Raw genomic sequence first — 26,943 nt, 5'->3', positions numbered from 1 at the left:
TAAGTTATGACAAAATGATTAAAATAATATTCTGTTTGTTTATAACCAGACTAACAAAGCCACAGTGTCAGACTGGACTGTCATAGCGAACGACTCCTAAAGAGCCAAGGTCGGCGTGTTGCTTCTCGAATTACTGCTTTTCCCGTCGGGCCATGAAAAGGTGAAATAGTCACAGAGTTTTCCCTCGTAAGACTATAAAAAATGCAATTATGGATATTTACAAATAAAAAGCCCATAACACATGAATGGCAAAAAGTTTAGGTAATTCTTCCTAGGAAGAATGTCAGTGGATATCCTGAAATGTTCTTTGACCAGAAAATAATTAACTACGACATCTGCAATATATATCCAGTTTAGCTATTAAATGTTAAAACAGAGAGAAGTCAGCAGTAAAGTTATAGCAGTGAACATAACAGTGTAGTGTGTAGTTTATTTGCCAGTAAATAAATGATACTACTCCTCAAGACCCAAGCGCCTTGGTGAGCAGAGAAGACATATTGCCCACTTGTCTGATGTGTATGACCTATTAGAAGTCAAAAGTCCTTGAGACTTTACACTTATCCCGGGGCAAAACATGTTTCCAACTAGAACGGGCACTCGGTAGAGCGCATACCTTCGCATATCACAAGATTGGGCATTGAATTATGAACATGTTGGCATTAGTTGCATGCCAATTGGATAAAAATTGACTGCGCTATGGTAAAAAAAAGATGTTGACCTTTCCATGACCTTGACATTGACCTTTGACCCGATTGATCCCAAAATCTAATCAAATGGTCCCCGGATAATAACCAATCATCCCACCAAATTCCATGCGATTCAAGAAGATTTGACCTGTTTATGACCTTTGACCTTTGACCTTGACCCGATCGATCCCAAAATCTAATCAACTGGTCCTGGATAATAAACAATCATCCCACCAAATTTCTATGCGATTCGGTTCACAATACTTTTGAGTTCTGCGAAAGATTTTGACCTGTTCATGACCTTTGACCTTGACGATCGATCCTAAAATCTAATCAACTGGTCCCCGGATAACTCAACAATCATCCCACCAAATTTCATACGATCTCGGTTCAATACTTTTTGAGTTTCACGAATAACACGCATACAAATAAAAAATAAACAAATAAATAGTACGCTTTATCAAAAATATAACCCTTCGGCATTTTCAATGCGAAAGGTAATAGGGATCTTGGACAATCTAGAATATTTCCTCTTATGTCAAGTTTCTTAAACCCCACCAGAGCAATTGTACAGACTGCATAAATACAATTCTAGGTTTTCGGATGCGGAACTCTGTTAAAAACCAGTGTTAAAAAATGGATTTTATCACACAAGATTTGACTTTGCTTAACAACGTAACCAGTCAATGCACTTGCCTTAGCTGTTGAGCCATGAGGAGTCAGGATCTTCCTTCCAGCAGCTCTCCTCCTCTGTTGTAGACGCACCTTAGTTATGTTGGCTGTGTATTTGACATCCCTTCCACCTAAAAGAGCAAAAAGAAGCAGTCAAGATAAAGATGTTGAGAGGCGAGTGCAATCACTGGCACCGACAACTCACTGGCACCTCACTAGGCAACTCACTGGCAATTACCTCACCAGCACCCTCACTTAGCAACTCACTGGCACCTCACTGGCATTAGTGGCAAGTCTGTGTGATGCCACAGACTGCATAGATAATGTATTTTTAGACTCTATTTAAAATATGCCATACATCGATATTAGCATACAATACTGCTGTACTTATATTGAATATTGTTTGCTACTACTACGTTTCACTTAGTAATATATAACACTTATATACCATGATATGTATAATGTACCCTTCTTTCTTTAATAATAAAAAATATATAATTATTTTTTTTACCATGTCATACTGTTATACCTCCATGAAATTCTCCTTTGAGGAGATGCCACTGTTAGTCTAAAGTTTAACACTGGCACTCGAGGTGACACTTGCCGGCACTTGCCGTGATTGCCCGCAGTTGCCAGCAGGGGCAGTTGCCAGCAGATGCCACTACTGGTCAAAAGTGGCCACTACTAGTTAAAGTGCCACTACTGGTTAAAAGTGCCACTACTAGTCAAAAGTGCCAGCCAGGCGGAGGGTGCAAGGCGCGGTAGACGAGTCTTCGCGACGATTTAGTGACAAGCTTGCACTGAAGTGCCCGACGGAAGAAATCACTTTCGCGATCACAGAATGGGCTGCGGTTTAGCTAGATAGATGATAGATGAAGATAGGCTAAAATAAAGCTGAATACACAGATGGATATATATATATATATATAGTGTCTTTTGTAGACACTTACTTACACATATCGCGATAGTTGCTGTACATTACTGCTGTATTGCTATATTAATAATAGCTTTGTTTACCACGCTTCTACTACGTTTCACCCGTAATATATTGTAGCGCGACCCTGTGAAGTGGCTGTCAATCAAAGTGTGGCACCGTGCATGCTGAGTGGGCGTGCCTGTGATTGGCGGAGTAGAGGGAGGCGGGGTTAACCTGTCGGAAAACGAGCGGAGTTAAGGGTGGTTGACGGGAACCGTTGTTGTTGACTTTCGACCCTGCTAAGCTGAGAGAGAGCACGCTGTATGTGTTGGTGAATGCCCAATAAAGGGAGGATTAATAACGTCGTCCCGTCTCCGGTCAAGAGTCAGTGCCATAACGTCCGAGCGCTACAATATCATGGTATATAAGTGTAATGAATTACGAGTGAAAGCGTGTGCTAAATGAAGCTATTAAATATAGTACAGCAGTAATAATCACCATCTGCCCTTGAGTAAACTATTAGTAATCCCTCTTAATGTCCGTCTAGATGCCTTACAGGTATCTAAAACCAACTGGATGCCTGTGAGTTAACCTGTATACCAACGACTAGGCAGCCTGGCAGTCAACACTACCTATGATGCCTCAGTGTTATCCAAAAACTGGTGGCTGCCTCAGAGGTATCCTTATTCCAAAGCAGCCTGGAAGTCAACCAGTCTCAACGTCAAGTGCCTCACAGGCATCATTTGAAAGATAACCACTAACCATTAACAATCACTAAAATACAGTGATTAATCTGCAGTAATTAATCTTACTTTGTTACCTAATGTTTTAACCAGATTTAGCTCGCTAGCAGGTTGAAATGACATTACCACAGCTAAGATTAGCATAATCTATCTGCTAGCTAGCAGGTTGAAATAACATTACCACAACATTAGCCGGCCCAAAAAATATAAATATATTAGCTACGTACCTTTGAAATTGTTGAACCAAGTGGGTTAAATGTGCTCCAAATGCGCTCCAAATGCGCTCCAAGTGGGTTTGAATATGCGCTCCGCTCCAAGTGGGTTTGAATATGCGCGCCAAGTGGGTAGCGCATTGATTGGATCAGAGTTTTGGGGGCCTGGAAGGTGCCGGTGAGGGCTCAAAACACCATCGAGCGACTGAGATGGCTGACCCTGTGGCTGAAAACTACACGCATCTGCCCAATGTCCAGGCTGACCGCAGTTGAAACAGTTATAATATCTACTTCCTCTGAAGCCCCAGTTATTATCCCTCTTAGTCCTCACTCCTCTCCCTCTTTCACTCCTCTCCCTCTCATAATGTCCTAAATATTATTCCTGGAAATTCTAAATTGAACGCAGACATTCAAGACAGGGCCTACAATGATGTTGATGACATTTCTTCCAAAACACCCACAAGAGTTAATTGGCTGTCTGAAATCCAGGACTTGAAGAGGGTGTGTGATTTAGCAAATCTGAGACCCTGTTGTGAGTTTGGGCAGGATTTTAGCTTTTCTTTTTTCTAAACATGTCAGAGCTTAGCTTTCTTTCCCAGGTTGTAGCCACTCCCAAATGGGGCCCAACCATGTAGGCTGGCAATATATAGTACTACCCCATTTGCGGGTACCCAATTTTACTCAAAACAAGTTCCAAACAAAGTGATTGAGACATTAAGTAAAAAACAACAACAACAGCATATGCAACAATATTTCAACACAGAAACAATTCAGTTATAATTAACCAAATCTACTCATGAAGTAAGTAGTCATATGGCAATAACTTTACCAGCATTCACAAAAATAATAACATAGTTAGCAACAAAAGTCTAAGGAAGAGTTTTTCTAATTCTTGAGTAGTTTTTCCTAAGTGTATGCAGTGTATTTAAGTGAATAATTAGGTGCGGAAGGAAATTGTCCTGGGGATGTAAGTCAGTGGGGGACCCGGGTGAGAGGAGTCAGCTACAATCTTCCTTGCTCGCTTCAGGGTCCTGGAAGCAGACAAGTCCTGGAGGGATGGCAGATTGCAGCCAATCACTCTCTCAGCGGAGCAGATGATCCGCTGCAGTCTGGCTCTGTCCTTAGCAGTGGCAGTGGCTGCAGCGTACCAGACGGTGATGGAGGAGCAGAGGATGGACTCGATGATGGCAGTGTAGAAGTGCACCATCATGGTCTTTGGCAGGTTCAATTCAGCTACGTCAGGAAGAACGTCCCCTGCCATGCCTTTTTATTGATGGAGCTGATGTTCAGCTCCCACTTGAGGTCCTGTTATTTAGCTGATATTTCAGATTTGCTTAAAATAAACAGATTTGCTTAAAATAAAATCCAAATATTGCCATAAAATTAATAATATTTATTTCTCGCTAACTTTGAATTGAATTCATTCAAAATCTACACAGTAATATCTCATGAAAATAATCATGGACCTAGCTGAGGTCACCAATAACAAGACTGCAGTGTGATTTTTCAAGAAAGTTACAGATTTGCTTCAAAGAAATATCAAATATTGGAAATATATTACTATTATTTTCTTTATGAAGTGCTTTCATTTAGAAATCAAACGTCAGAATGTCTTGATTATCTCTGGATGACACCTTGAGGTACTCTACCATGAATCAGAAGTGAAAGTATTTTGTAACTACGCACCATTGTGTTCTAAATCTATTCTGAAATTAGACACCCATTTGCGCATGAATGTGATTTTCTTTAGCTTTTATTTTGAAATTCTAAATCAGAATATCCCAATATTGGAATAATTACTTTCTTTCATTTAATGTGTTCATCATTAATACCATTCATGATTTTTCATCTCTTCATTTAGTTTAATCTATCACTATATCTGTATTTAAAGGTGTGTTTCGTCATATCACGTTCACCGGAAGTTCGCTCTTATTTTGAAAACAGTTTTCACACACTCACACCGTAATGCCTGGTATATACGTGTACTGAAAAAAATCGTGCGGGCTGGCTTGACTGTGTTTTTCGAAGTGGCGGCTGGCTTGACCGCAGTAGCGAAGTGGGTAGGGGAGGGGCCGCTCTCCGTCCTGTGAAGGCAGCACTTTTGTGGGGGCGCGCAGCAGAGTGTGCAGCTGAGCACTTTTTCAGTTTTTAGTCGGAGCATTCATCTTCATTATTTTCAATTTTTCTCGCTTTTTCTGCACGTAACTGCTCTATTTATTTTGTCTAATGCTTTCTCACCTACTCTCTTCCATTTTATGGCCTTGGTTGGTTAATGAAGTATGTGTGTGCTACATTAATCTTTATTTTATATACCTAACTTTGGCAACACGATGGTGTCCATGGGTTAATTCCCTGCAGTAGCCTATCTGCCCACTGGGGTATGAGTCTCCCTACTTCTAGAGGCCCTATCTCGTATTGTGGGTGCAGTACCACCCCTGACCACTGTGTCTCCCTTCTATCCTGTACCTTGAGGCACTCTTGTCTGATCTTTCCCTATGTCCTGCCTCGTCCTTCCTGTCCACGTGGTTAGCTGAAGGCTAGCCCTCGTGCCTCAATGCTATCTGTCCCTTCGCTCCTGTCTTATCAGCTAAGAAGTGCGTGTGTATTATGTTTATCGTGTAGCGCATCAACAGAAAATTCACAAAATGCTCATTGGTTTATATATAATGATATTGAATAGTTCCCCAGCGGAACTTTTATTCCTTTTAATTCAATCTCTTCAGCTTCAGATTCACATTGTTTTAATGTATTAATAATATAGGTAGCGTTCCCAGTTTTATCAATCTCCCACTTGTTAATCCACGCTTTCCCTTTTTCTCGAAATAGTTAAAGCAATCACACCCAAGTTCACAACAAATGACACACGCTCCAAGAGCGCGCGCACACACACTCCCACAAACACTCACACCCACTCTTGGCTTCCCCAAGGTTCCTGTCTGCAGCTTGTGACACAGTTCTGTCTTTTATATCAAGTCAAGTCAAGTCAAGTCTTTTATTGTCAGATACACAGAATGACACAGGGTCAGACTGGGCACTGAAATTCTTAGGACAAGGCACCACACAACAACTATCATAGCCGAACATAATATAACATGACATACACACTGTACAAGAACTCTGAACATAATACTAACATATAATACACATAATAACTAAACTACAGACAATGGGAGTAGCAGGTAGTGAAAGCAGGTCGTGCAATAGAAAGTGTAAGTGTAAGTACAAGGCTGAAAGTGACAGTGTATGTAAAGTGACGAGTGTAAAGTGTCGAGTGCAAAAGTGTCGATCGTGTGTCAGTGTCCATTGAGCAGCCTGATGGCTCTCGGGAAGAAACTGTTTTCCAGTCTCTGTGTGCGAGACCGGATACGGTACCGCCTTCCAGAAGGCAGCGGGGTGAACAGGCTGAAGGCTGGATGATGGCAGTCCTTTAGGATCCTGCCAGTCTTCCTGAGGCATCGCGTGCGGTATGTGTCCTGCAGGGCTGGGAGCTCCCTACCGATGATGAACTCTGCAGTCCTGACCACACTACATAGGGCCTTGCGGTCCTTGACTGTGCAGCTCCCATACCACACTGTGATGCACCCAGTCAGGATGCTTTCTATTGTGCATCTGTAGAAATTGGTGAGGATGACTGAATCCATGCCAAACTTCTTCAGTCTCCTCAGGAAGAAGAGGCGCTTCCGGGCCGCTTTGACCACCTTGTCTGTGTGAGCAGACCAGGTGAGGTCGTTACTGATGTTGACCCCGAGGAACCTGAAGCAGCTGACCGTTTCCACTGCAGAACCGTTGATATGCAGGGGTGCGTGCTCCTCCACCTGCCGTCTCCTAAAGTCCACAATCATCTCCTTTGTCTTTCTGATGTTGAGAGAGAGGCTATTATCCTGACACCATGTAGTCAGGGTAGCAACCTCCTCTCTGTAGGCTGACTCATCATTGCCGGAATTGGATTTGGCTCTCGACGAAGGCGGTCGCATTTTTCTCTCCCTCTCCTCCCCATGACCTTCCCCTCCCTGCTTGGCTTCTCTCGTCATGTCTTGTCTGTCTCTATACTTGAGAGACTCTCTCCGCATCGCTCTTCGAACTAAAAACCATGGACGTGATCAACTGGTCCCTAAACGCAATTGACACCATCTTCTCGACGAGAAGCTCGGGTTCGGGGGAACCTGCCTGTCCTGCCGGGACGAGTGTTGCTGGATACACGATGGACGCGTGGGGGAAGTGGCGTGTCTTGTGCCTAGCAGCCCTTTCCGTGGAGGACGTAGAAGACATCTACCTATTCGGAACTTTGATTACAGGATTTCTGCTGTTTGGATTTGGCGCTGCCCTGGCTTATCGGAAAATTAAGGAAATGGTGACAGCCGTTAAAAGCCCCCTAAGGCTGCCCGACATGATTGACGCGTTGGGCAGAGTTGTTGGCACTCAGACTGTGGCATTAAACCGTCAGAATGACAACATCGTGGAGAAGCTGATGGCTCTGCAAATGAAATTGGATCGATTTGAAATCCTATTGGGAAACGGGAGGAAAATGGAGGAATAGTAGGTGCGCAAAATTGAAATGCAGCTACTGGAAGACCAAACAATCCCAATCTTATCTGCTTTCGGCTCCCTCTACCAGGACGGGCTTTGGCCAAGGCCGTGACTGGAACAACAACTCCCCCGAAGATCACTGAAGCGAGAACCTCTCTCATTCCCTTCCCCCTATCCACAGACACCTGTGGTTGTTTTCTCCCCAGGACCCTTCAAGGCCATCTCCATGACAACGACCATCTTGCGGTCTGGGAACTTTGTCTGTTGTGGACTGGGGGAGGACGATACACCAGGCCACTCACACACAACCAACACACTGAAATGCACTCACTACCCCCATCCCACGCCTTCGCCTGCTTTGCCCCCCCAGGGTGACAGGACGGGTCTGTGTCCGCGCCGTGGCGAAGGACCGGGCTGCTTGTCGGTGCTGGTTACCTTCTGCCCCCAGTGGCGGGGCTATCGCCCAGTCTTTGGCTTACCTCCCCTCCCCCCCTTCCTACTCGTTGCAAGTCATGTCTAAGATGTATGTGCTTATGTGCAATGGTGTTTTTTTTTTCTCCTGCTCCCACACTGTACCCCTCTAGGGGCATAGTCGGGGGGTTGCTTTTTCTTTTTCTCGCCTCTCTTCCCTCATGTTATGCTGTAATCTTTCATCCACCCTTTCCAAGATGGCGCCAGACGGCCGCCGGTGTCTTGGTGCGCGAATCTTGCACCTTCCGCCAAAAAAAGTTCCTCGTTTGTTTGTGAAAACATTCTTTGGCAATAAACCTGTTTCTGATTCTGATTCTGATTCAGTGATGAGGCCCACAATGGTTGTGTCATCAGCAAACTTGACAATGAGGTTGGAGCTGTGCGTAGCGACACAGTCATGTGTGAACAAGGAGAACAGGAGGGGGCTGAGCACACAGCCCTGGGGGGTGCCTGTGTTGGTGATTACTGTAGATGAGGTGCGGTCACCGATTCTCACCACCTGTGGCCTCCCCGTCAGGAAGTCGAAGACACATTTGCATAGGGAGGTGCTTAGTCCCAGGTCCACGAGCTTCGAGACGAGTCTGGAGGGGATGATGGTATTGAATGCTGAACTGTAGTCAATGAACAGCATCCTCACATATGTATTCCCTTTGTCGAGGTGGGTGAGGGCGGTGTGCGTGGTCAGGGCTATGGCATCGTCTGTAGACCTGTTGGACCGGTATGCAAACTGCATAGGGTCCAGGGTGGGAGGCAGCAAGGAGCAGATGAATGATTTGACTAGCCGCTCAAAGCACTTCATGATCACAGAGGTCAGTGCTACCGGGCGGTAGTCATTCAAGCAGGTGACCTTGGTGATCTTGGGCACAGGGACGATGGTGGTCCGTTTGAAGCATGTGGGGAGTGCAGACAGGCTGAGGGAGAGGTTGAAGATGTCGCTGAAGACCCCCGCTAGCTGGTCAGCGCAACCCCTGAGGGCCCTACCTGATATGCCATCCGGGCCAGGTGCCTTGCGAGGGTTGATCTTATTGAAGCAGCGCTTCACCTCGGCTACAGTTATAGTCGGCACACCACTTGTTGGGCTATTGATGAAGCTTTACTGATGCATGTTGCTTATAGCCACGTATGTTAACTGCTCCACATTGATTTGAAAGAATTAGTAAGTTACTTAGCAGATTAAGGTTATCAGTAAAAATGTACTCAATTAATAAATTAAGTGTTATTATATATTATATATTAAAACGAGCAATGAGCAATGATACTTGGGCTAATTTAAAAAAATGTAATGCTAAACTTTAGTACTTCTACTTGAGTCATTTATTTAAATGCAGGACTCTAATACCTATACTACTTTTGCATCATCCTCATCCTCATCATCTGCAAGACAACTACAGGCTTTGGGAACAGAAAGAGGTTTTTAACCCAAATCGTCGACGACCGACACAACTGTGACCATGAATTCTTATCCCACATGAAGATGACTTGTATCATCCCATCTCATGTTGGCCATATTAGGGGCCATTATGAGGGTACGTATCAGTCTTAGTTTTCTTATATGAATGAAAAGAAAAATATACATGTGAAACTGCTGTGTTACTCACACCTGATTGATGTGTCTTTGTGTCATGTTGCTTCCCCTGCCAGGTTAAATCCTTGGGAGTATTGACCAATTCCAACATAAACGCATGTGTATGAAGTATATTCTTTATATAATAATGTTAGGAACTGTCTGTTTCATTGTATTTACCTTCAAGAGCAGGTGAAGTAAAGATACTTTCTGCCTTTACTAACAATAGTTTTTGTGTATTGTAAAAATATGATCCCCATCTGAGGCACATTCCAGGAGGAGGTTATACTTCCAGCAGGCGCAGTGGGTCACTAGAACACCCATCAGGGGATGTCTGGGATGGCACGGTGGACTTGAAGCAGCACGGTGTTCACCTCCAAGCTGATCCTGCATTAATGGCCCAAGTCAACAGGTGTTGGGACACGTCCCGGTCCAGCTTTTAATTTCTCTAGTAGAGACACCGGAGAGAAGTTTGGCCTGCAGTACGTTGAGCCTGGTTGCCTCCAAGTTCCTCTGGACTGGGACCAGCACAGGAACAAGACTCTGCCCACTGCCCAGTCATCCTCAATGGCACCACCCAAGTTCCTTTTGTTTCCTCCATGTCCTCCTGTGGATTCTGCAGTCTAACCAGACGTCAATCCCAGCACGACTCCCGGGTCTCAGACAGATCCAGGTACCTGAGAAACAGACAAAGTAGTGGACGAGACTTCAGCATTAGTGAAACTGAATTTCAATCCAATGTATTGTTATTAGGAGGGTTATGGATATGTTGCAGTTTTCTTCTCTCACAAGATGTGACAATATTTAATGTGTAAATGAAGAGACGGTTGCATAAACATACCAGTTAGCCGTTAGTAGGTATCTGAAAGTTGGAATCTGAAACTGGAAAGCGTGTTTTGACCCAGACAAGTGTGTTAAATCAGGCTTTTCCTTTCTGTAGGTCAGAATAACTTATTTGACTGTGTCTTCTGTTTTCATAGAAACCGTAGACCGTCTCTGACCCCGCTGACCTCACCATCTGCTGCTCGCACTGGACCTGTGAAGACAAGAGGATGAGTGCTTGTGTTGGACCACAAGCGGTGGCCGGCCCCCATGAAGGCAGTTTTTGACAACCTGCTCAATAAACACCAGAAGGACATGCTCAAGCTTGTGGACCAGGACTATAATGCTCCAGTAACTCCTGGACAGACCAAACAGCAACACAACATCATATTTCACAATATATCAAATACATTTGACATATTGTGAAATATATATGTAGATTTATATATATTTTTGCATTTTTATTATATTGATTACTATATTGGTTTTAGACATTTGTGTCATGTTTGTGTGACCTTGTACTCAAGGCTCTGTGTTGAATATTTACTCTCCCTGTTGTGGTTCATAAATATATTTCATAGACTAATGTCTACATGTGTTATTAATATGTGAATAATTATAGTGAACACTAAATACATCTTTAATTAAGTAATTGCAAATAAAATGTTCATAAGAGGAGCCTCACCTGTCATCATGAGTAAAACAAGTTTAAAAAAAAGTTTAAAATAAATAAATAATGATAACATCAAATTGATATTAGTATTTGTCCACCGATCTTTATGTATGACTAATTTCGAACATTTTATAGTCAAAATCGCTGACAACATGTAAGTTCAGCTCTCATCACAATGCCATCAAGTCATGTGACTCCAGTCAGTGCTCTGTCTGTGACTGAACTCTGTCTGTCAGCTTGTAGTTTCATAAGCACAGACAGACAGTCTAAAGCCGTCTGTCAGTCATCCGGCTCCTGGTCTTTGATTTTGTGATTTTCTCAACTCCACTGACGAGTTTTTCGGTGCAAATTTGGTATTCATGAACGTTTTCTCCTCTGGGATTCGTTCTGAACTCAGAGCGTTGGTGATTACGTTCACATCACCTCTTCAGACTTCCTCGGATTTTAATAATCATAATAATAATAATAAATATGAGAATCACCATTTGTGACTCCTGCATCTATGCTTTTTCAAATAATCTTTCTGTTTTGTATATTATATAGAATAATATTGTATTTGATTGACTGAATAAAATACACAACAACAGCACACATGGTGTATGAAACTTCTAAAGAAATGTCTGAGTGACCGTCAATTATTAAATATTATAAAATTATAGATATTCTTATTTACAGTAAACAGAGCAGGGTAATGTAAAAAGAACATTAGTAATATAAATAATTAAGCTGTTTCCAACAGTAGTGACTACTGGCAGTTTAATTCATATTTATTAATGTACGCAGCAACTTTTCAAATAGTTGTTGCATTGTTTAATGCAACACAGTTTCAAATAGTTTAATCAAAGTAGTGTGTGTGCGTGTGTGTGTATAGAGTTGTTGCTGTTATAGTTGTCCACCTCATTGTGCTGTTTCTTGAATGAACAAAGCAGAGCCTGTATGAGGAGAAGCAGAGGAACCTTTCTACCAGTAGATGGCAGTATACGCTTATGTAAACCATACATTTAATTAAATGTACCCATCGTCTCTGTTAACTAACTAGGTTATTGATAAATATGTATTTAATTTTGTTTTTGTTCTTATTTTCTGAGTAAAGTCAGATATTTTAATACACCTCTTGTAATCTCTTCATATGTGAAGGATCCTTCAGCCCCATTATGCTGGAGAAAATGTGGAAAAATAGGAGATCACACGCATATCTTTTGGGACTGCCCAGTAGTCAAAGGTTTTTGGAAAAATATTTAAAAAGAAATCAATAGAATCATTGAAATGAAGAGATTTAGGGGACACCAATCTGAGGTATATTCTACGTATACTTTTAATGATTGCCAGAAAAACAATAACTCTGAACTGGAAAGATGCAGAACCACCAACCATAACTCAGTGGAGACAGAGATTAAAACAGGTCCATACAATGGAAAAAATGACTGCAAAACTACAAATGACATTAGATATCTTCACAAGAAGATGGGCGTGACGTTATATCTAGAGTCGATATTGGATGTAGATGTTATAACTGAGAGGGGTTGAGGCTGTACACATAGAGTGCAACTGCAAAACAAAGAGGTCTATGAAAAATCTGGGTTTGAAATGAATGTCTGTTGATTTCTTTATTTAAAATGCAAAATAAAAAGTTATAAAAAAAAATAAGGTGTGATGGCAAAAATATTATAACCCACAAGCCTCAAAAATAAAACAATCCACTGGTAATGGTACTCCTGCTTTACTGGGATGGGGTTCGATTCCCTGCAGTGTCCGGCTATTTTTTTTGGCATAAACATGGAATCATATTTTCATTGTCACTGTTTCTACATTCACTAATAACCTGTACATAGATTTGTGTACAATAATTCAGATGGGCATGAAATATGTCGGAGAACACATTTTCTGACTGTTGTGCCCACATCTTTACAGATTGACTCCATTGTTTCTTTGAATCGAGCATTACTTTATGGTTGCACCACAAAACAGAGTGCAGGTGGGACGAGAGGAGGTGGACTTCATGCCTCATCTCTGTGTTTGAAATTCCCAAATTCTTCATTTAACTCAGTTCTCAGTACATCTTCGTACTAAGCATCTTTTCATTGCCGTCTCCAGCTTTTGGTTTGCCTAATTAATTCATGTTTAACTGATCCTGACATCCATTAATCCCAAGTCAGAACGGTGATCAACGAGGGAGGTTTCTCACGGTCTTCATGACAAGTGAGGGAGTGGAATAAATGTCAACTTTACAAAAACAAGAACAACTGAAATGGGTTCTCTCCTGTGTGAGTTAACATGTGACCCTTTAAATTTCCTCTCTGTGCAAAACATCTTTTACAGACTGAGCAGCTGAACGGTTTCTCTCCTGTGTGAGTTAACATGTGACTCTTTAAAGTTCCTCTGTTGGTAAAACATCTATTACAGACTGAGCAGCTGAAAGGTTTCTCTCCCGTGTGAGTTAACATGTGTCTCTTTACAGTTCCTCTGTCTTTAAAACATCTTTTACAGACTGAGCAGCTGAAAGGTTTCTCTCCTGTGTGAGTTAACATGTGTCTCTTTAAAGTTCCTCTGTCTGTAAAAGATCTTTTACAGACTGAGCAGCTGAAAGGTTTCTCTCCTGTGTGAGTTAACATGTGTCTCTTTAAATGATCCCTCTTTGTAAAAGCTGTTTTACAGACTGAGCAGCTGAAAGGTTTCTCTCCTGTGTGAGTTAACATGTGTCTCTTTAAATGATCCCTCTTTGTAAAAGCTGTTTTACAGACTGAGCAGCTGAAAGGTCTCTCTCCTGTGTGAGTTAACATGTGTCTCTTTAAACTTCCTCTCTCAGTAAAATATCTTTTACAGACTGAGCAGCTGAAAGGTTTCTCTCCTGTGTGAGTTAACATATGTCTCTTTAATTGACCCCTCTCTGTAAAAGATGTTTTACAGATTGAGCAGCTGAAAGGTTTTTCACTAGAACTACATTTTGAATCACTGACAGAAACGTCATCATTATTCATAGAGTTTAAACCTGGTTCTCTGGTCTTTTTCCAATCAACAGAGTCATCAGTATCTGGTTCAGAAGAGTCTCCAGTCTCCTCATCAGTATCTGGTTCTGAAGAGTCTCCAGTCTTTTCATCTGGATCTGGGTTCCTGGCTGGTTCTGGTCCTCCACAATCATCTCCGTCAGCTTCCATTTCCATCTGTTCAGTTTGTCTTTGATGAAGCTGAGAGGACTGAGCTTCCTCTTCAGCTTCACTCTTCAAAGGAGTGAATGAGAACTTGAGACCAGCCTCCTCCAGCCCTTGAAGCTGCTCTCCCTCCTGACTGGTCCAGAGTTCCTCATGTACCTCCTTAATGTGGGGGGGCTCAGGGTTCTCCTGGTCCTCCTGTTCCTCTTTAACGTGGGGGGGCTCAGGGTTCTCCTGGTCCCCCTGTTCCTCTTTAACATGGGGGGGCTCAGGGTTCTCCTGGTCCTCCTGTTCCTCTTTAATGTGGGGGGGCACTGGGTTCTCCTGTTCCTCTTTAACGTGGGGGGCCTCAGGGTTCTCTTGGTCTACCTGGTCCTCTTCAATGTGGGGGGGCACTGAGTTCTCTTGGTCCCCCTGTTCCTCTTTAACGTGGGGGGCCTCAGGGTTCTCTTGGTCTACCTGTTCCTCTTTAACTAGTGGGGGCTCTGGATGCCCCTGGTCCAGACTGGAGATCCAGACCTGCTGCTCAGAAAGAACCTCTTCTTTAACCACCAACAGCTGCTGGACGTCTGTGGAGAATAGTAACATACATTTATACATCTTATGACTCTCATATTAAACTGTTATTTATTCAATAAGTATATCACTGACAATTCTGAGAGTTAGTTGTGTATGAAAGAAGCATGACCTCTAAATAAAAAACATTACATGTCATGTAGCAGACACTTTTATCCAACAATAAGTGAATTCAACCATGAGTACAAACTCAGAAAAACAAGAATAAAGAAAGTAACAGTTCTCCAAGAATGCCAAACTCTAAAAATACCAAAAGTAATACCATGAGTAATTCCATAAGTAATGATATAAGTAATGCCATAGTGCAATTCAAGTGCCACTGAAATGCTAATCTGTTTTTATTCGACGTAGTTGGAAAATATGTGTTTTTTATTTTCGGCAGAAGATGTAGAGACTTTGCTGTCCTGATGTCATTGCGAGGAAATGACAGAGCTGAGAGAATTAGTGTACAGAGAGAAGAGGAGGGGACCCAGGACAGAGCCTTGAGGAACGCCAGTAGTGAGAGGAAGAGGGGACCCAGGAGGGAGCCTTGAGGGACTCCAGTAGTGAGAGGAAGAGGGGACCCAGGACAGAGCCTTGAGGGACCCCAGTAGTAAGAGGAAAAGGGAACCCAGGAGGGAACCTTGAGGGACCCTCGTAGTGAGAGGAAAAGGGGACCCAGGAGGGAACCTTGAGGGACTCCAGTAGTGAGAGGAAGAGGGGACCCAGGACAGAGCCTTGAGGGACCCCAGTAATGAGAGGAAGAGGGAACCCAGGAGGGAACCTTGAGGGACCCTAGTAGTGAGAGGAAAAGGGGACCCAGGAGGGAACCTTGAGGGACTCCAGTTGTGAGAGGAAGAGGGGACCCAGGACGGAGCCTCGAGGGACCCCAGTAGTGAGAGGAAGAGGAGACTTAACCAAAGGGTTAGCAGTCTCAGTCAGGACCGCTTCAGTACTCCCATAATGTCTATCCCCGCCATAACAAGCACCCAATACTCAGCCACAAGGCAATAGTGATCCACGGGACCAGAGACACAAAATTAGGGGTGCCCAGATCCAACAGCTGACAGCGAACTGTATCCACCGAACAGAAATGTGCCACACCCACTAGTCACCAAATGATTCAACTGGAGACTAAAGAGACACTGAACAGGAAGCAAGGGTCTGGTGGAGCAGGGTAGATGATGACATCACACCTCTGCATGACACCATCCACCAAAGGAGACATTGGTTCAAAGTCCTGCATCCGTACTCGCCACCAGGGGGACCAACAACATTGTACTTTTAACGACTCCCTGATACAAGATCTGAGATCCTGGAACACAAGAGAGGTTTGTGGAAACCCAACTGTGAAGGCTCGGGAGATCTATGCAGAGAAGCAAGGAGTAGCAGCGGCCGTTGAAGGACACCAGAGTTGCAGGTTGTATGCACTGGTTGACACCTCAGCTCCACATCAGTGTTGGACCAGAGTGGAGGCAAAGAGAAGAACAGTGGTGAAAGCAGGGGTTGACCATCAGTAATACCATAAGTAATACCATAAGTGATACCATCAGTATTATTATAAGTAATATTATAAGTAATACTATAAGTAACACCATCAGTATTATTATTATAAGTAATACAATAAGTAATACCATGAGTTGTAACATAATACAATAAGTAATACCATAACTAAGTGCCAATCAAGTGACACTGAAGTGCTAATCTGTTTTTATTCAAGGTATAGTCGGAAAAGATGTGTTTTTAGTTGTCGACTTTCTGCTGTCCTGATGTCAGTGGGGAGCTCGTTCCACCAATGAGAAGCCAGAACCACAAACAGTCTTTTTGTTGAGTGATTGTACTGAGATGTAGTACAGTAACAATACAATATGTACCTCTGATGTAGTACAGTAACAATACAATATGTACCTCTGATGTAGTACAGTAACAATACAATATGTACCTCTGTGATGTAGTACAGTAACAATACAATATGTACCTCTGTGATGTAGTACAGTAACAATACAATATGTACCTGTGAGATGTATCGTAGTAAGTCTAATAAATTAGCATGTTTAAAATTAGCACTTAGAAACATAAAAATAGACACCAAGATCATTCAAATTGGGCAAATGCAAACAGTTTTATTAAGAAAACTCATTTTTGGAGACCCAATTAGCAGCCATCTTGAAAAATAGCCGCCATCTTGGATTTTTAAATGGCCGATCAGGCAGATTTGACCAAAGACCTCTGGAGAACAACTCCACACAATGTCGTGCTGTCATCATAAATTACACGATTATTCTACCATCTGCCCCACTATCAGGTTAAAGTGATAAACAAAGAGAACCCACCTGCTCGTTGCAACCGGACTTCCGGGTTGAACACGGCGTGCAGCAGCTTCCGGTGCCGCTCGTTCTCCTCTTTTAAACTACACAGTTCCTCCTCGTACTCTGCGATCGTTCCTTCAAACAGCCCGCAGATCTCCTGCGCAGCCGCAGTGAGTCGCTGGTTGACTAAACCTCTCAGCATTTGGGCTTTAGACATTTTCACGAGCTCAGAAACGTTTCCTCCAGACAGCTCCGTTAAAAACGCTCCGCTCGGGTCCGTGTATCTCCTGCTGGCACGATGACGTCATGAGCTCCGCAGGACACGAGGACACAATCCGGACGTTTCCGATGAAGCGGAACAACACAGAGTCGCTCGCACAGGGTCACGTGGGCATCGTGGGCGATGAGACGCGCCGTTTAGTCTCCAGAGTCGCTGCGACTCGCGCCGTGTGGCCGAGTTCCGTCTCCTTCCTGTTGCCACGCGACGCGAGCTTCGTGAGTCTGAGGTTACACTTTCTACAAAGTCCACTTCGACACGTGTGTCCGCACATCCGGGCTCTGGTGGGCAGCGACGTGTCCTTTGTCTCGAGGCTTCCACACGAGGCGCCAGGAAGTTGTTTCGTGAAGCGGATGTCGAGGCGCCTGTTGATGACGTATGTGATGACGAGTCGGCTGTACCACGTGACTGATTCAGAAAATGGTTCGTATTTGGTGCTCGATTAGAAATAAAAGTGTCATTAAAGCGCAACGGATTCCCAATCACATTCTGTCTACTCTGGACTTTATTGCGCATTTGTTTGCAAAGTATTCAAACTTCTTTTTTTACGATGGAAGCAGCAAGAAAGACGAGAGTTCCTCTGTCTGGAGCATTTTGAGCTGATCTCTCCTAGTAAGGGATGCACATAGTAATAATAACTATGGTAAATATTATATCCATCCAGCTTCATCTGTGCCGTGTGAAAGGGTATTTCATAAGCACTGTGGATATGTTGATATTTTTTCAATAAAAATGTATAAATTGGTGTCCATAGTAACATAAGCACAGTCTCCCGAATGTGTTTCCACTTTTTCTTTTGACCCCGTCATTGTATCATAAAGAGTCAGTCAGAAAACACTGGACAGCGCCCGAGGTTTGATCCCAGGGAGGGAGAGAACATCGTAATCTGATAGATTTGAGGAAGTAACCACTGAGCTAAACCAGTGAAAGAGCTGCAGCAGGAAAGTGGCTTCATGACAAAGAAGACAGAGAGAGACATAGACAGAGGGACAGAGAGACAGAGAGAGAGAGGGACACACGCACACAGTGTCAGGCGGCGTTCCTTGGGTTCTCGTATCACAGATTTATTGCATGATATATATATATATATACAGTATATATAAATATATATATATATATCTCGCTGGTTTCTACACGTGTGTGCAGTTGAGTAGAGCCCACGGCCTCCGAGCTCCAGGGTCACGGGGTTCCTGTGGAGGGGAAGCGTCCTCCTCCGTAGGGCTGGGTCTAAGACTGTAATGATGCCGTATCGCTATGGATTATTGCTTATTGGTTATCGCTGCTTATTGCGACACTTTTCAATTCTTCTCCTCAATTTGAAGGGCTCAGTGTGCCTGTTATTGGTTGTTGTGGCATATTGTCAAGACAACTGTCTTGATTGGAACATTGAGAGAGCAGCGTGATAGGGACTGATCTGAGAGGTGGAGGACCTTCAAGCCGACGTAGCGGGGTCGTCAGGAGTGGCCATGGTGTGTGTTCCGTTACCGTGGCAGCGGCTAACCCGACTGTCCTTCTCCTATTCTGCTTGTCTGGCCTGATTGTGTTCCTCTGGGTTTGTGGGCTGACCTGAGAGTCGATGACGAAGATCAGCGCTCCGGTGCCCCTGAAGATCATCTCGTAGTCGAAGGTGGGGTCGAAGAAGTCGATCTGGCCGGGGAAGTCCCAGATCTGGAAGCTGACGAAGGAGCTGCTGGACACGTCCTCTCTGCAGATCTTGTTGGTGCTCTCCAGGAACAGGGTCTCGTTGGGCGACATCTTATGGAAAACCACCTTCTGGATGGAGGACTTCTCCTCCTCAGGCCCATCAGCAGGATGCGAGGTTTGACCTCTCCGTTCAGAGGGTCGCTGAAGCCCAACACTACAGGAACAGAAGAACCAGAGATGCTACAGGACGAAGTGCTTCTACACAACCGACTCATCAGAGGATGGGGCTGTGGGGAATTTGTGGTGTACAACAGTATTAAGTATCAATGCTGTAGGTCGAGGGAAGCTCTGAGAATAGAAGCCCACTGGGGTGAAGGCCTTGGTGCAGAAGATGACCATGTAAGGTGGGGGTCAGAAGCACACTTTTAGCCAGATGACCATGTAAGGTGGGGGTCAGAAGCACACTTTTAGCCCCAACTGACGTGGCCGGCTATAGATTGTGACCTTAAACGGCCTTCCTTCTCCCTATATAACGTGTAGCAGGATGTCACATCTTTGGACTTTCGCAATCTGGCTCCTGAAAGTCTCCAGTCGTTCTAGTCGTCTGTTATTGACCTGTATCTTGTAGAATAAACTTTGTGTTCCTATCAAGTGCGGAGTCGCTCGAACTTTCCTTCTCCCTCATCATTTCTTCAATCTTCCACGGTAGTCCAGAATATACTACATAATTGGCGTCACGAGCATCACACGTCTGCAAATACCCGAGACAACAAAACACGGTAAGCATCTGCCGGCTTCATTGAGATGCTGGTTCATTAATTGGAGCTGTGTGTGATGTGTGTCCGTGGTCATGAGTAATTGCACCGCGTAAAACGAATCTTTTTCTTTGAGGGGAGAAGACGTGTTGACTTGATGGGGAAAGGTCATTTCGGGTTAAATTTTAAGTTGATCTGCGCAATGAATGCGCAGACAAGGGGAATAGTGTGACTCAAAAGGAAGAGGTGTAGAATAGCAAATGTTAGAATAAGTGTGTTAATTAGTAGGTGCAGATTATCCAAAAATAAGGCCTTTGATTTGTTTTAACATTAAGACACGTGAAAATTAGCTGCTAACTAACATTTCGCTAGAAATAGTCAGGAATTAAGGTAACAAAGACAAATTGGGGAAACCTAGGCCTAGGTTATTTGAAATAAATAAAAGGAACAGAATAAAGAAGTAAAACAGATAAGAGAAGCTTAAAGGAAAATGATCATAGGAAGTCGCTCAATCGGATAGAACATAGTCAAAAAGAAATTATAAATAAGGGCTTAAGAGATTAAGAAATAAAGTACGATTGAATGCTTCCACTCGGCAGGTATTGACGAATAAATGCATGAAGCAGCCTCTCATCGGAAATGAAATCTCAGACGGTAGCAGAAATTAAACCTTAAGAAGAGGAAAAACAGCGGCAAAGAGCATGCTAATACGTATGGATGGTATAAATGACTGATTTTAGGAAGAAAACAGACATTTGTGCGATGTGTAGGCAGGGGCCTGATCACAAGAGAAGAGAGAAAGGAAAAAACAAAAAAAGAAGGTGCGAGTGGCTTCCGTGGGAGCGCATAGTCGTGGGCTATTTTGGGGGAGAGTCGGACTAATATGGAACTGACCATTGCTAGATGGGGTAAATAAGCACGAAAGCTTAGAAGTGACGGATAACATCCACACGGATTTATGCGTCTAGGTTGAACGTAAATAGTAAAGAGTAGCAGACAGGCCGTGACCTTCTGTGCTGGTATGCATGTAAACATGTCTGGGAGAGATAGAGGTTAGGTGCCCGTTACACAGAGGGCTATTTCTGTTACGCATCTCCATGCATTCTGGGGGGAAAGCATACACCCTTATGTGGAGGTGAACTTTCTGTGGAAGACTACTCTTAGTAAAATCCAAAATGAGGGGTTTTTATTTGGAGAATGAAATTTACGATGTGATAAAAGAGAATAATCATTGCATATTTCTTTCCCTTTATTCATGCACGATGAATGAGATGAACACAAGAAGGCAGTTGACTCGGTGCCAAGTCCAGAACGTGGCCGCTGACTGACGTCCTGACTGACGTTCGGCATCACCTGCTGTGACGAAAAAGGCCTGTACGATCCATCCACAGTCACTTTAACAAAAAGCCTGAATTTTCCATACTTTTGTGTGTTCTTAGTAATAGTGACTATTGATGGTATACATTTGAACCTGCTTTCATTTATAAGCGTATGAGAATATCGATCTGTTTGCATACACATGAAGAATAAATGCTGAAGTCAGTTTTAAAAGAAGAATAAATAAATAGAAGGCTTGGCAGCTGATTGATCGTTTGATCATTGGTTAATTGGTTAATTAATTTAATTGGTTAATTAATAAAAAATACAGAATAAATACAAATAAAAACAGGATAATGGAGAAAAAAAAGGGCACTAACAATCCAAAGCTGATTACTCCTGTTGATGTAGTGCAGAGGAATAATCCTTTAGTCAGCACCATCACAAACGTTGCAAAAATCTCTGAGAAATGGTGCAAGCGATGGCCGCAAATTGACCGACCATGGCCCATGGAGGGGACGCTTAATCCAGATGTAATTAAAATAATGCATGTACTTGTATCTACATACAAGGCAGAACAAAAGAAGGGAAACAAGGGAATGAAACGCAAAGAAAAAAGACGAGTCGAGCTTGGAGTTCTCCAGCTATTTGCAGATGCGGGACAGAAACGGATTGCAGCTGCGTCGGTAAGGCATCCCAAGTTAGTCTGTCCTCAGGTCCCAGTATCCAGTCAAAAGGGGCGTCCTCAGATCAGTGACGAGAGTGATCAGGAAGAGGTCAAGGGGGGTTGCGACCCCAAAGCCAAGTGGAGCAGAGCAAAAGAGGCAGACGACAGCGAGGAGGAAGACAGCGATGAAGAAGACTCCCAGATGACTTTGAGTGAGGTCAGACAGTTGCAGATAAGAAAGAGAGAGTTACTGCAATCTAATAAAGTGTCAGCACCAGGAAGCATGTTCCCAGTGGTCATCAGAGAACAAGGTTTTGAATATAGACCATTGCAGAGCACCGATATGTCAGCCATACTTGAAAAGCTTCCCATTATCCAAGACGGAGCGCATCCTTGGATTGCAAAACTGGAACAGATTTTTGTCGGAGAGCATCCTGCGATGGGAGATATTAAGAAACTCCTGGCTAATATCGTAGGCATTTACGTTTTGGAAGAGATTTTACAGAAAGCTGGACTTAATCAATACGTAGGAACTAGTGTGAATGATTCAGACTTGTTTGCTGCGAGCAGAGGTCGCTTCTGCATAGCGTTAAGGGAAACATTTCCCACAAATGTCCATCCCGACAGTATCTTGATTGAGCCACTAGGATCGAATGAAAATCCAAGAGCTTTTGCTTCGAGGTCTCATCAAGCGTGGATGAATATCACAGGAAACGATCCAGATTTGCATCTTATGGACCAGTCGATTTTGAGGAACAAAATTCTGATGGGGTTGCCCATTGCAGTTAGAAACAAATTATCAGAAGTAATCGGCATGGGAAACATGAAAAAGAGTGTGTACACCGATCATATAGCCCACCAGGTAGAGCTGTATCGGAAGAAGGAAGACGATTTGAAAGAACAAGATCGAGAGACCCTCAGGAAACTCAATCAAATACAACTGGTGAGTGATAAGGTGGAGAAGAAGCAGGCCCTGATGCAGAATCAGGCCCCACCAGATCAACCTGTACCACAACCTGAGTTCCAGTCGTTCGAGCCACCTCCAGTGGTTCCAGTTGCTTTCTACCAACAGCCAGTCTTTGATTATGAACAATATTGGAGAGGGAGTGAACTTGAAGGTCAACATTACACTCAAGGATGTGACTGTAATGAAGAAAACTGTTCCTGTAATTATTAAACAGGTGTAGACAGATTCTCACGATGGCCCGAAGCGTGTCGAGCTAAAAATAAAACAGTGCTCAACAGTTGCCAAGTAAAATGCTCAACAAGTTTGTGGATAAGACGGTGAAAATGATTTAGAAAAATTATGAGTTAAACAGCATCTTGGTGCGAAAAGAATACACATTTTTGATATCTTATGATTCTTAGAATCCTAAAACATTTTTGATTTGATTTTTTGCTCTTTCGGAACTCTGAAGAGTCCCGAGGGGGGAGGTGAAATAAAGGACAATATATTAAAGGGACAAAATGTTTTATAATTTCACATTTACTCATAGAAGTGATAATTCATGTTTGATGTTTTGATTTGCATCTGTTCTGTATGCAAGAAGATACTGGTTGTCTTCTGTCATTCTAGAGCATTCGGGTGACATGACGAGTGGCCTGAAAAACTTTGAACGAGAACAAGACGTCATCGACACTACAACTAGTGTCAAGGCTGCTGAAGAACTGCAGTGCTATGTCTTCTCGAATATTCTACATTAGTAATATTAAAAATGAATTTTCTTGTTTAGGTGTTAATTGTTGGGGAAACGATATTTTCTGTTGTTTGGTGAATATAATGGAATCTCAGATGTTTTCTTTTCGTGACGTTTAGGGACAGAGGTGATTTAGGCAGGAGGAGGTCGAGAGGTAAGGCGATGGGTTGACCAACTTGACTCTCGACATTATTATTTTGTTATTATTTGCTGAGAAATTCCAGATCTATTTGTTTAAATCATTTCCCTATACAATTTGCTAAACATTCCTCATTTCAGTGGTATGGAGTTCGATACAGGGTCGCCTTGGCAGAGGGACCGTGAAAGAATTTTTCTGTCTACATTGTTTAATTGAAATTTCAAGAAAAGATAACTGCCAGACAGGTTTTTCAATTTCACATATAACTACTCCATTCTTGATACCATTGTTACACTTCATACAGGCCCAGTATTGTTGAACTCTACTGTAGAACGGGGTGATATTTTTGTCATGATTATACACCTGTATGTTTGCATTAGATGTTTGTTTATTTTCGAGAGTTTGTTAAATCTCGAAGGGGGGAATATGTGGGGAATTTGTGGTGTACAACAGTATTAAGTATCAATGCTGTAGGTCGAGGGAAGCTCTGAGAATAGAAGCGCACTGGGGTGAAGGCCTTGGTGCAGAAGATGACCATGTAAGGTGGGGGTCAGAAGCACACTTTTAGCCAGATGACCATGTAAGGTGGGGGTCAGAAGCACACTTTTAGCCCCAACTGACGTGGCCGGCTATAGATTGTGACCTTAAACGGCCTTCCTTCTCCCTATATAACGTATAGCAGGATGTCACATCTTTGGACTTTCGCAATCTGGCTCCTGAAAGTCTCCAGTCGTTCTAGTCGTCTGTTATTGACCTGTATCTTGTAGAATAAACTTTGTGTTCCTATCAAGTGCGGAGTCGCTCGAACTTTCCTTCTCCCTCATCATTTCTTCAATCTTCCACGGTAGTCCAGAATATACTACAGGGCTCAACACAATGTCATGATGTGTGATTCTGGGAGAACAATATTCATGACAATGGGATTAAATAGTACCAAATACTACTATATTGTGTGTGTGTGTGCGCGTCACATTCTTGCCTCGACACCTTGATGGCTCGATGCTGAGGAATGTCAGTCTCATTGTGTCTCCAGCTCTTCAGCCTTATTCTGGTTTAATATTCCAGATGTGCAGAGCTGAACGCTTCTGAGTTCTCAACTATTTACGTACACATTTAATTGCTTGCCGGCGGTCAGCGGCCCTCTACCAGCCACATGGCGTCCGACAGCCAATCACAGAGGAGCAATGCGTCAGAGTTCAATGTGAAAGCTGTTAATCCCGTTATCGTTGATCATAAACCGGGATGTGACTGTGAGGTGTTTCCCTCTGCTCTGATGTTTGAGAATCAAGAACACACATACTTACATACAACCATCAATAACACACTGGGAGGGACAGAGGTTCAGCTCTGAGACTAACTCACTGAACTGAGTGTCAGGTGTCACGTGAACTTTGACCTCACAAACTACGCAGAGCCCCCCCCCCCCCCCCTCACCTCCGTCCTCACAGCCCGGCTCGGCGTCTGAAAACGCCTCCAGGTCGTCCTCATCGTAGTCGTAGTATCCCTCCGCCGCGCAGTCCTGCTCCCCCGCGTCCCTCTCGCTCGCCATGCCGGCCGCGGCTGCTCGTGGTCGGTTCAGGACTCGAGCCGCCTCGCGGTGGCCCACTTTCCCCGCGTCGCTACCTGATCCGTGGGAGCCATGCCGGTGACCTTTCCCCCGCAGCGGAGGGTTCTATTTGTGTGTCTGTCAAGTGTCTGGCGCGGCGACACGGAGAGAGACGTGTCTGCACACTACCGGTCACAAGTGTGACAACATCTCTATTTCTCCATTATTTTATTGAAATGTACAGTTTAATTTCTCAATGTACTCTGAAATGAAAGCATAGAATCCACATAATCAATTGGAGATAAACATAATACTCAAGGAATGGTTTTGCTTAACTAAATGTCATCTAAATGTTTGATGTATCAGCCGAACAGACCCGCGTGGCATTCGTTCTGCAATATAAATCAAATATAGTTCAGAAAGTTGTTGACCCGTAATCACTTGTTGCCTGAATAAGGCCTTTTTGCACAACTCTGAAATGTACATTATCTTTCAGTTTTTTGGTTTCACCTTTGGCAGTTTGCCGCTGACCTTTGAACCATTTCATGTTCTTCACTTGAACTGCTAACATTCTAATAAAAACTGGGAAAATAGGTGTGTTCTAAAACTTTTGACCGGGAGTGTGTGTGTCATAGATTCATATTAAAATAAATACAAGAGGATCACGAAATGTTTATCTACCCATATTGATATTCACAATAATAATAATATGGCATAAAACCAATTTTTCAACACTCCAGGAATAAACAGGCTTCTTCTGTACATTTAATTTCTGAAAGGACAACATGAAAAACAGCGAAATAGAGAAAAGTCATGTCAATATGTTGTTTCTTAAAAATATGCTACCGAGGTTAAAACATTGAGAGGAAATAAAACAGTGAACACAGTGCACATGTGTGTGAAGTATTGCATTTCATTTATTTTACAAACAAGCTGAGACAGAAGCAGTCGGCCTGAAGTTTACTGTTTATTAGCCTAAGGGGGGGGGGGGGGTCTTGCTGGTGCTGTTATCTGCAGCCTCATCACCACGAGATAAATCTCGCACACTGTCTCTTTAATTGAAATTCAACTCTCCAGTCAATGAGCTGCAGTCCCAACAGCAACCACAAGGGGGAGACAGCAACCAGAGGGTCCATGCTCTCTCTCTCTCTCTCTCTCTCTCTCTCTCTCTCTCTCTCTCTCCACACATTCCTGATGGTGGTCACAGCAGGGAGCCGCTCCATGGAGCATCAAGGTAACGCGTGTGTTGTGTTTATAATAACTGAAAAGTCTCCAGATCGTCTCTGACGTCACGTGTTCCATCTTTTTGTAATCTTTGGACGTTCATATTATTCTATCTCCTGCTCAAACTTCATTCTGAGGGTTTTACTATTAATATTAAAGTAACCTGCAACATGTAGGTAAAGATTATAGATGACGTGTAAAACTGACTAAAGATGATCTGTAACTAATGTGCATAGCAACATGTTCTGATGAAGTGAGGATGAGACACATATGTATTATAATGTGTAGCTCTTGGCTAAGATGAGGGACATATTGTGTGATTTAATGAGAACAATCAAAAAGAGTATCAAGTATCTGTTGAATGTTCAAAGATCTTAG

General features: G+C 43.2%; 2 protein-coding genes across 3 annotated transcripts in view; one reads left to right on the top strand and one right to left on the bottom strand.

The window, feature by feature from the left end:
• LOC130208251 (uncharacterized) overlaps positions 1-26,943 on the top strand; it is a 134,898-nt gene that overhangs the window by 56,562 nt on the left and 51,393 nt on the right. The window lies entirely within an intron of this gene.
• LOC130208249 (ras-related GTP-binding protein D-like) lies at positions 9,635-25,400 on the bottom strand. Of its 2 annotated transcripts, XM_056437275.1 has the most exons (4): positions 25,230-25,286; positions 19,143-19,434; positions 10,633-10,827; positions 9,635-10,468 (listed from the first exon to the last, which is right to left on the bottom strand). In XM_056437275.1, the coding sequence occupies exons 2-3, from the start codon at positions 19,329-19,331 to the stop codon at positions 10,711-10,713; spliced, it is 306 nt and encodes a 101-aa protein (XP_056293250.1). In that variant the 5' UTR covers positions 19,332-19,434; positions 25,230-25,286; the 3' UTR covers positions 9,635-10,468; positions 10,633-10,710. The 2 variants fall into 2 exon arrangements, with proteins under 2 accessions (XP_056293250.1, XP_056293249.1); XM_056437274.1 differs by lacking the exons at positions 9,635-10,468; positions 10,633-10,827; positions 19,143-19,434 and adding an exon at positions 12,579-15,004 and having other exon boundaries at positions 25,230-25,400.

The sequence above is a fragment of the Pseudoliparis swirei genome, chromosome 18, assembly GCF_029220125.1.
Source record: "Pseudoliparis swirei isolate HS2019 ecotype Mariana Trench chromosome 18, NWPU_hadal_v1, whole genome shotgun sequence".
Classification (NCBI taxonomy): domain Eukaryota; kingdom Metazoa; phylum Chordata; class Actinopteri; order Perciformes; family Liparidae; genus Pseudoliparis; species Pseudoliparis swirei.
Note: the sequence above shows the minus strand (reverse complement) of the source record. Positions and strands in the feature narration are given on the sequence as shown.

What these genes read in the sequence shown, in the direction of transcription:
- LOC130208249 (XM_056437274.1), bottom strand. Translation starts at nt 25,344, where the DNA reads ATGGCGAGCGAGAGGGACGCGGGGGAGCAGGACTGCGCGGCGGAGGGA. An exon ending in GCCGGGCTGTGAGGACGGAG is followed by an intron (nt 15,005 to 25,229) that starts GTGAGGGGGGGG and finishes TATTCTCCACAG; the next exon opens with ACGTCCAGCAGCTGTTGGTG.